Below are 9,639 nucleotides of genomic sequence, written 5' to 3' on the forward strand. Positions count from 1 at the left end.
AGATTACTTTTATCTGCCGCAACATTGCTTGACAATTACGATTTGTAAATGGTGCAAAAGTCCGCCGTCATGACAGCCTCAGCTCCAAAATAAAAGGTTTGACATTGTTGGGCATCTAAAAGCTGTGTGTTCCCTTTGAGCCAACATAGTCATCGCTGTTCATCGCACTGTTAAACAACTGTAACAGTATCAGCGTATGACAAAATGCTGATGGTGGCATAATGGCGGAACCACAGTTCCCCTCCAGGAACAACCGGTCAAACAGATCCATTTGGGCTGACAAATTAGTGAAGCAAAATAGAAAACCAAACAGCTGGAGGTGAAAGACATTCCTTATGAGCGACGGCCGCTCAGCAGATAAGCTGTGCACATTATCTATTATCAGGAAACCAGGAAAAACTGCCACCAATAATTCGCTAATCCTGCGGCTAGATGTTGCGATAAAATAAACGACTGCCTGCTGTGGAAATATAATCTCTCAAATCCTTAATCTTCTGTACATGTCTGCGAAAGACAGTAGTTGAGGAAATCTGCTGCCACTCTGTCCGTATTCAGCATTTTAATGAGCTTCCTATGACTGGATGTTTTTTTTTTTTTTTTCGGTTTGTTTAGACAAATGTGAGGCCGAAAACGATAAGAAGGAAGAGTTCATCAACGACTATTTCTGTCGCAGTGTTGGCACAGGAGATGGGGCATCTGAGATTCTGTCACTTTGCGGACAGTGTGCGGCACAACACAGTAGTCAGCTGTGTGAGGTTTGACATGAGGGAGCGTCGGAGGGACCCATCTTTCTATAGCTACACCGAGCGATAACAAGCTCATCTCTGAAGAACAAGACAACCTGTGACAAAGCCTCTCTCAAAGGGGCACTTTCAGAGATGGCCAGTAAAATCCATGTGGGAGTTGTAGATATAGATAAGATGATAAACAAGTCTGTCATTGTTTCCCCTCACTTCTATATTGAAGTCCAGTCACATTCTTTTCTTTCTCTGTTTACTTGGTTGATGTTAAACCATTTAAAATGCTGTGAAAAACATACGTAATAGTCAACAACACCAAGCCAATTGGGCATTTTCTTCTCTGTTTAGTCGAGATATACACACCCCAAAACCACAGTAGCCCTTTTCTGCTTTTGTAGCTCTTCACATGTTCATATCTACTTCAAATGAATTCATGAGCTGCTTTTGCCATCTGACTGTGAGGGCTCATTTAATGAGCTGATCTTGGTCGCATCCTCTCAGTCAGACGGTGGCAGTTTAGATTCCAGTTTAGGGGCTTTTGAGGTTTAGAGGTACATGCACTGGCAATTTGGGGGGCAGGTGCTGAAGACTGAAAAGAGGCCACATGTTGCAAAAAATGATTCTAAACTTCAAAACTAAATAACTCGGTTTTTAATGACCATATAGTAAGTAAAAAAAATCAGAAAAGAATCTTATTAAAAGTATAAAAGCTGTTGCTCTGCATGGCATGAGGAGTAACAAGGGCCATGGCTTGGGGCAGCTCGAGGAAGAATTCTCACAAGAGGTCAAATAAACGCTCCATGAGTCAGCAAGATACATTTTGGGTGAGATTGATCTGAGTAACTTTTTTCTCTTAAGACTTGGGCTCGGGCTCCAGCGAAATGGGCACTTTTCTTGTTCACAGAAAAATGGAAAAATGGACTTTACCCTTGTATCTTCTACATGCACTTGTGTTGGATCCCTCCAGATACTCTGGTTTCCTCCCACAGACCAACAACAAACAGAAGTGACTGTTAGTTTTATCCCTAGGTGTGAATGTATCCATGTCTGTTTATGCAACTCGTCCTCACTCGAATAGGGAAATATATTGTCGTTGGAAAAGTAGACTTTGGTGTCCTACACTGAGCCGTATAGCATTTCAGGCTCTTTTCGCTGAATCATACTGGTTGTCAGTTGCCATTTCTAACCCCTTACGTGGCTCTTCTTCTTAGTGGAACGTTCCAAATGAATGGAACGCCATCCCATTGCTTCCCTAACCCCAACCTCTGTCTTTTTATTACGTGTGGTGCTGCTGCGGAACACGTGCTTCATTTGAAACATAAAGTGCCAACGTGCATCACTGAAGGCTGTTTTTCTCCACAGTACAGTACGCAAATGTCCATTTTTCCGCCGTCATGAGAGTGAAGGATGTTTCCTGGGTCTCACCCAATGTAACTTTGTGGGACCCCATTAAGCGTCTTCCATGTGAATCACTGTGTTTAATTATTGGTCACATCGAAACCAAAGTGCTGATAAAATAGAATAATCAGCTAATAAAATCTTTTCTGCTCCTCAGCTAATTAACAAGTCTGATCTATTTAAATAAACCGCTGAGTCTCAGTTGTCATGACTGATCAAATAACACGAATGTAGCGCATTCCCGGAAACACATTTTTCCGATATTCCACTTTAATTGAGTGTGATGGAAGTGCTGAGGTGGGAGCATCCGATCACAGCGTGACCGGAGCTCCGGTCACGTTGGAAGCAGCCACTCTTTATCGGGCCCCTTCATTATTTATGGCCATAAATGAAGCAGAGAAAGTTAATTCATTGTTATCATGAGAAGTGTTCTGCTTGAGTTCAAGCGTGGAATAGTTGAGCCGTAATTACAGTCTCCAGAATTTTATTAAGTGGTTCTCTCACACTGAAAATCTTAGAGGAAAAAAAGACTTAACAAAGATAAAAATTAATTCTTATAGTAAATAAAAACGATGGATACGTGCTGAACAGGTTCACAGATGAGGTTAGATAAGAAGCCCCTTGGACGATGATGTTTGCAGATGACATTGTGATCTGTGGTGAGAGCAGGGAGCAGGTGGAAAATAAGCTAGAGAGGTGGAGGTTTGCCTTAGAAAGGAGAGGAATGAAGGTTAGCCTCAGCAAGGAAGGAGAGGGAGCCAAGTGGACAGGTGAAGTTACAGGATGCAGAGATAAAGAAGGTGGTGGATTTTAAGTACCTGGGCTCAACTGTCCAGGGCGTTGGAGGGTGTGAGGAAGAGGTGAAGAAGCGGGTGCAGGCAGGCTGGAATGACTGGAGAAAAGTGTCAGGTGTCATGCGTGACAAAAGGGTGTCGGCAAGGATGAAAGTGTCCAAAAGGGTGGTGAGGCCAGCAATGTTGTATGGTTTGGAAACAGTGGCACTGAGGAAAAGACAGGAGGCAGAGCTGGAGGTAGCAGAGATGAAGATGCTGAGCTTCTCTCTGGGAGTGAGCAGGATGGATAGGATCAGAGGGACAGCACATGTGCTCAGGTGTTTAGGAGACCAAGTCAGAGAGTCTAGATGGAGATGGTTTGGACATGTACAGAGGAGAGAGATTGGTAGATGAAGATGTTGAGGTTGGAACTGCCAGGCAGAAGGTGGAGAGGAAGGCCAAAGAGGAGATTGATGGAGGTGGTGAAGGAGGACATGAGGTTTGTAGGTTTGAGAGAAGAGGAAGCAGAGGACAGGGGGAGATGGAGGAGAATGATCCACTGTGGAGAAGCCTAAAAAGCCTAAAAGCCAAAGAAGAAGATACGTGCTAACATGGATTGAAGTTTGGTGAAAGAACTTTTGGCTAACTTCCTGACCAAACTCTGGCTGTGAACGGCACAGTTTGTTCACTGATATGCCGACCGAAGTCGAACCTGTACCAGTCTAAATATTTCTTCCTCGCACAGACACAGACACGTCCATCACCTCTGGGCAGCCTCATCAAGGAAAGTAACTTTGATTCGCGAATGTTGACTATTCTGAGGGACCAAAGAGCCGTAGCAGCGCGACGAGAGAATCTCAGCGTTTCTGATTAGAAATTCATTATTTGCTTGGCGCCCGCCTCGGCCAAGCGTGCCGGGCTGATTAGCTGGCTGCAGCAAGGAAGATAATGACGATAAGACTGAACCCGATCGCGTTTTATCGGCGGCGCTGCTTTGCCACGCCGGCGCTAATTGCTGCTGTGATTAGTGAGGTGTCTGCGCCGACGATGGCCGCTGTCGTCTGTGCGAGGGACGTGTGGGTGTACAGCAGATCACTGCTGCAGAAAGTCACCGAGGCATCTTCCACTTTTTCTTCTTTTTTCTTTTTGACTGTGAGCCACAATAAAGAGAGAAGAAGAGTCAGCTGTTTCCAAATAGTAAAAGGAGAGTTAAATCCTTAGTTGTACACACCAAAAGATTATGACCCTCCTGGGTGCTATTGTGTCCCGCAGACACTGACTCCTTGATCCACATGGGATGGTCTCTTTACAGTTGAACTCCAGGATGTTCTATTGTTTACAGTTCACGGCGTTATGAAGCACGAGTCAGAAGTCAAACACGCGCTCAGAAGAAGTCGCTGTGTCGCTTCTGGAAAGATTCCGAGTTGTTTGTTGAGATACATTCCTGCAGTGTTTGAATAGCTGCATTTGCATAGAATCCAAGCCGCATTTGCATTCTTCCCCGTCTGACCTTTCGCTCCGCGCCAAACTTCTTTTCCTCTTTGTGCGACCGCGCACTGGGAGCAGCTCATCAAAGCGGTTATTGGTTTTGAGTTCCGAGCGTCCTGCTGAGTCGCTTGTGTGTTTTTCTTCCGCTTCTGTCTTGTATTGTTGATTTGTTTTCCCCATTAAACGTGTCCTCATACGAGGGTCACCGGATACCTGGGGTTTGTTGTCAGCCATTTTCAAGACTTCAAGACTTTTCCATCATCACCTTCAGAGAGCTGTTCTGAACGCGTTCCTCCGACATGTCCGCCTCTTTGGTGGACGATTTGTTCCGACCCTTGACATCAGTCGTATCGATCGCTGCACAAGATTTCTGCAGAATTCTGTTCCCAGACTTTCAAGGAGACTCTAAATTAGCCAGCGTTACAATGGATCGTCCCACTTCTTCGCTCGTGGAGACGAAGTGTAAATAATTTAATTCAAATTACAGCCTTTGAACATCACTGCCCCTCTTCTGTTGGCCCAGCTTCAGATATATCATAGTTCAAAATCATCTCAGCTCCAGTTGCAAACCAACTTTTTTCTAAGGTGACACAAAGTTCATACTGTGGTCATATTATTAACTCAAGTTTTGGTGTATGTAATGGGTGAAATTTGAAAGTCTTTTTCACCGCTGCAGCTCCGTCTTATGATGTAACCACTGAGGTATTTATAACATATAAATGCAGGCAAATCCTTCTGTTAATGATGAGGCGTGTTCTTGTTGCTAAGCTAATGGGTGGCGTTATCGTTCTGCCTCCTCACCTAACCACCTGTCAATCAAGTCTAGCCGAAGTTTGGGCAGTCCGACACGTCTCCATCCATCATCTGGAGCTGACGGTGTCAGGGTGATGACAGGCAGCAGAGGCTGGGCAGACGTTGAGCAGGGAGTCATATCTCTTCACAACCACCAGCGATGTCGACGTGTGGCAGGCGGCAAAATGCGCCGCTGATTAGCCGTTTATTAAGTCAAGGACACCGGGCCTGAGTTACGGCTTCCGCTTCTGGATGCCTCAGCAGTCTCAGAGAGGCAGACGGATCACCTCCATTTCCAATTACCCACTGCCCTGTTCCGAAACAGTGAGCTACCTCTGATCTCCCCCAAAATCTGTGGAATAAAAGGAGGCTTTGGACAGGCCGAGTGTAGCCTTTCTTTGTGTACACCAGGGGCTGACAACTGAGTTTTTTTACCCCTCATAGGATCACTGGGAAAGAAGGCAGGGTTTTAGGAGTTGGAGAGTGAAGACGGAGGGTTTGACTCTGATCTGGACAAAGATTATAGAGCTGATATTGGAAACAATCCCTGTCCTTTTGTCGCCAGAGTAAACCTTCACCTGACTTTAGCAATGACAGCAGCAATTCAGGTTCTTGCTGTCTTCGCCTCTGCGACACGTTCAGTTATTCCCATTCATTTGTTCTGAGAGGTGGGATCATTGACAGCCCCTGGTTTGTGTCAAGAACATTACTCGTGTCATTTAATACTGGGAGCTGGTGCTCAGGGTGGCAGTGCCAGATAGAATCAGGTGATGCTGTCTTGGTTTAGTGTGTGGTCCATAGAAGGCAGCAGGTAATGATGTCGGATGCATAGCTCCCATCATGTGCCGCGACAGGCTTTCTTCATGAAGAGTCTCCTGCTCAGGCGGCTCATGACTAATAACAGGAGCCTCAGTCGGGATGTAGAGGTCAGTGTGGTTGCCTCCGTCAAGTCTCCCACAGAGAGAGTGCAGGGTCCATCACAAGGTCTGTGTCCGAAGGCTTGTGGTTGCTGACGTAATGTCTTCAAGATTGTGTTTACCAACCCCCTGCTGCACGGCTAACCCGTCATTTGTATGAATCTAATCGGGTGTTATGGTTATGCCTCGCAGTCTTTCCTCTCATGGTTGTTCTCGGTTGCCGCTGCCTCCCTCTGACACAGAAACCCGACGTGCTCTCACTTTTCCTCCCATCTCTTCGCGGCACGTCGGGTCCAGTTTAGCATTTGAGGGTGGAATGTGTCAGAATGGCAGAGCCGCATCTCCCTGGGCCGTCTCGCTACCAAGGTGAGTCAGCCCGCGTCACCTCTCCTGCAGAGACACGGCCCGTCATGTGGCGTCGGTGGACTGCCGGTGTTTAATCGTGCTGTCGTCATTAGTCAGGGAAAATACCCGAAAATACCCGCGATCACTTGGAGCAAGGTTGGAGTGTTTATGGGTGCAAGAGGTGTTCGAAGGTGAATCTGCTCACTCCCTGTGCTTTTGGTAGCCTCTGCCAAATAACCTTGACTGAGCAACAATGCAATTCTCTGTCTGAGCCCAAACATGACCACTTTTATAATAAAGCTTTATTTACATAGCACCTTTCAGAACGCCATTCACTAAGTGCTAAACTAGGATTTAGACAAAAAAACATTCTCAAAACATGCAAAGAGACATGAATGTGGTTGTTTAATGTCTCAGTGAAATAGAAATAAGTAGAAGTTCTGACTATCATACATAAATGCAAGGCCAAAAAATGAGTTTTTAAGAGTTTTTTGAAGGGGGGCGTGTTTCGGATCTCCACTGGAGAGTGCAGAGTGCCGACTGGTCAGTGGCTGTTCAATTATACTGATATTATATATATTTGATATTTATTATTATATATAATATATTATATTTGATATTTAAACGATTTTTTCCAAGTAACTTTTTTCATGTCTGGGGGAAGGATGGAGCGTGACACTGAAAGAAAAGTCAGCAGAGCGTCCTGAGTCATAAGGTGATGAAGAAAGAGCTGAGCCAAATGACAAAGCTCTCTATCTACAGTATATTCTGACTCTCAGTTATGGTCATGAAGTTTGAGTTGTGACTGAAAGACCAAAATTGAAATGAGTTGGACTAACCCTTGCAAGTGGGGTCAGGAACTCAGTAACCCTGGAGACGGTCACCCTATAACTGCTGCTCCTTCACATCGGGAGAAGCTGCTGTAGATGAGTCGGATGCCTCCTGAATGACACACAGGTGAGGTATATGGATATGTCCAAGGCTGAAGGATTCTTCTTTCTCGTTTTCTCTTTGCCTTCCAAAACATATTCGCAGAAGTCTCAGAACTGATGAGCAGGTGAACAGATATTCAACATTGTTGTTTTATATTAGAATCATAACTCTCCATGAGGACAAGTGTCTTTGCCAAAACAGACAGACTTCAGCTCATCCGTGAACACCTTACACACTTCATATTTGTTTGTCTGTCCTCTAGATCCGGTTCCTGGCAGCCACCACCGAAACCGACATATTCGCCCATCTGGGTCTGGAGTACATTGAGCCTTGGCACAGAAACGCGTAGACATCAACTCCTCCTCAACTTGATGACGCCTCGCAAGTGCAACTTGGTTGACCTGTGATTCACTTGTTTGTTATTCTGCTGTAAAACAACAACTTGTGTTCTTGTTGCTTTGAGTGTCACGTTTCTGATGCGGCTGATTCGCGCTTGTTCTCAGGCAGTAAACACATTTCACTTCCATTCAAGGTTGCTTGTCTCCGAGTCTCATAATCACATCCAACAGTGGAAGATGAACCAAGCGAGCTGCTGAAGAGGAGAGAGGAAAAAGGTTGCGATGATGGAAGCAAGCAGGTGCAAGGAGGGAACAATTTTGTGGAGCGAAATGTTGGAATCACCCCCCTCCTGGCTGGGAAAGTGCCTCTCCTGAAGCTGAGCCAGGCCTCTGGGGAGTTGAGAGGTGTGGAATGAGCTTCAGACACAGGAGCCCGTCTCTTTTCTATTGAGCTACCGTTTATGTCTGCATCCGCTGGAGATGGCTTCGCTGCTGTCGAAAGTCCTGTGGATTCTGCTCTGCCTCCACAATGCAAACCGTTCCCCAGATGCGGAGCCCGAATTAGAGGCAACCAGCTGCATTGGGAAATCACCCGGAATTAAAACAGAGGCTAAATGACTGGCTTCAGCCGCTCCACGGTGATGAACACACGTAAGCAGTTACAGCGCCATCGGACTTCTGGGTGCCTCCACAGCAGGTCGCTTCAAATCTGATGTTGAAAAAGGAACCAGCGACTGAGTGAGTTCTGTCAAAACAAGAAGAGGAGCTAATAACAGACCCTCAGCACCTGTTCAAGACGCCATTTGAATGATGCAAAATTTATAAAAAGTGAATCAATACATTCCTGCTAAAACAATGTAAAATGTTCTGTAAGACGTGAAATGAAATTTAGCTACAAAAGTGCCTCACATCCCTGAAATTCACCTCGAAACACTGTTAAATAAGCTGGTAAGCCATCACTTTTCGCAGCCTGTGCTTCCTCCAGGTTTATCCAGAGTCAGACTCCGCTACAGTGTAATTTCAGTGCAGCTAACACAAGATTGAGGAAGCGTTTCATTTCAGGTCTGTGCCGAGTTCCTCTGAATGAATTCCTCTGACGGAGTCAGAGTGAAGTGAGTCATGTGAAATCTGTCATTTAAGTTACCGTGACATGACACAGCAGGAGACATTTCACTAGCATCTCTGTCACCACGCATGCTTGTACTGGTTCTGACCCTAACTAGTTCAGTTTTCATAGGTCTTTGTGTTCAATCTGGATAACAATATTCGAGTGTATATACATTTTTAAAAGTCCTCCTTCTGGTGTGTTACGGTGTCAGGGTCTAGCGGCGCCGCTTCACACCTGGTGCCCCTGTCCACTTGCCCACTTCAGCAAATGGATAATACGGCCTTGTTGAACGGACTGAATTGAGAATTGAGAATAAAAATTCCATTATTCTAGTGATCGAGTCTGGTCTTGGATCTCAAGATCATTTTTTTGGGTCTTGTTCTTATCTCCTGGTGGTGGCCGGTGACCACAGGTGAGCTTTGTCTTTTAGCTCAGCTCTTTCTCCACATACTTCTCATGAATTAAGAAACTGCAGCTGGAACAAGACACAACTTGAACTCCTCCATTTATTGCTCTATAACAGCTAGCTATCAATCCATATCCATAGACATATGGATATGGATTTTGACTGGACAGTCCAGATTCAACGAAAGACTCATTCGCTCGTGGACCTATTAGCCTCTCTTCGTAAGTTCGGTCCAACATGCTCCTAACACAACTTCCTTGGGAGCTTCTGCGTCATTTAAAAATCATGGTATGTGACTATGGTGCTCAGAGCTGACCGAGCCTGCTCCGCCTGTTACTATTGTTTGTGCTCTCTTTTTGAAAGCCGAAGCCTTCAAGGGAACGACTCGAATTAAAGTCCTC

At 45.5% G+C, this 9,639-nt stretch overlaps 1 protein-coding gene across 1 annotated transcript in view; it reads left to right on the forward strand.

The window, feature by feature from the left end:
- The window catches only part of dntt (deoxynucleotidyltransferase, terminal), an 83,320-nt gene extending 75,310 nt beyond the window's left edge, over window positions 1-8,010 (forward strand). The window contains exon 11 of the mRNA XM_053875462.1: window positions 7,649-8,010. Coding sequence (XP_053731437.1) covers window positions 7,649-7,735 — 87 coding nt within the window. The 3' untranslated portion in view covers window positions 7,736-8,010. The remainder of the gene's footprint in view (window positions 1-7,648) is intronic.
- The last annotated feature ends 1,629 nt before the right edge of the window (window positions 8,011-9,639 follow it).

The sequence above is a fragment of the Synchiropus splendidus genome, chromosome 9 (assembly GCF_027744825.2).
Source record: "Synchiropus splendidus isolate RoL2022-P1 chromosome 9, RoL_Sspl_1.0, whole genome shotgun sequence".
Lineage (NCBI taxonomy): Eukaryota > Metazoa > Chordata > Actinopteri > Syngnathiformes > Callionymidae > Synchiropus > Synchiropus splendidus.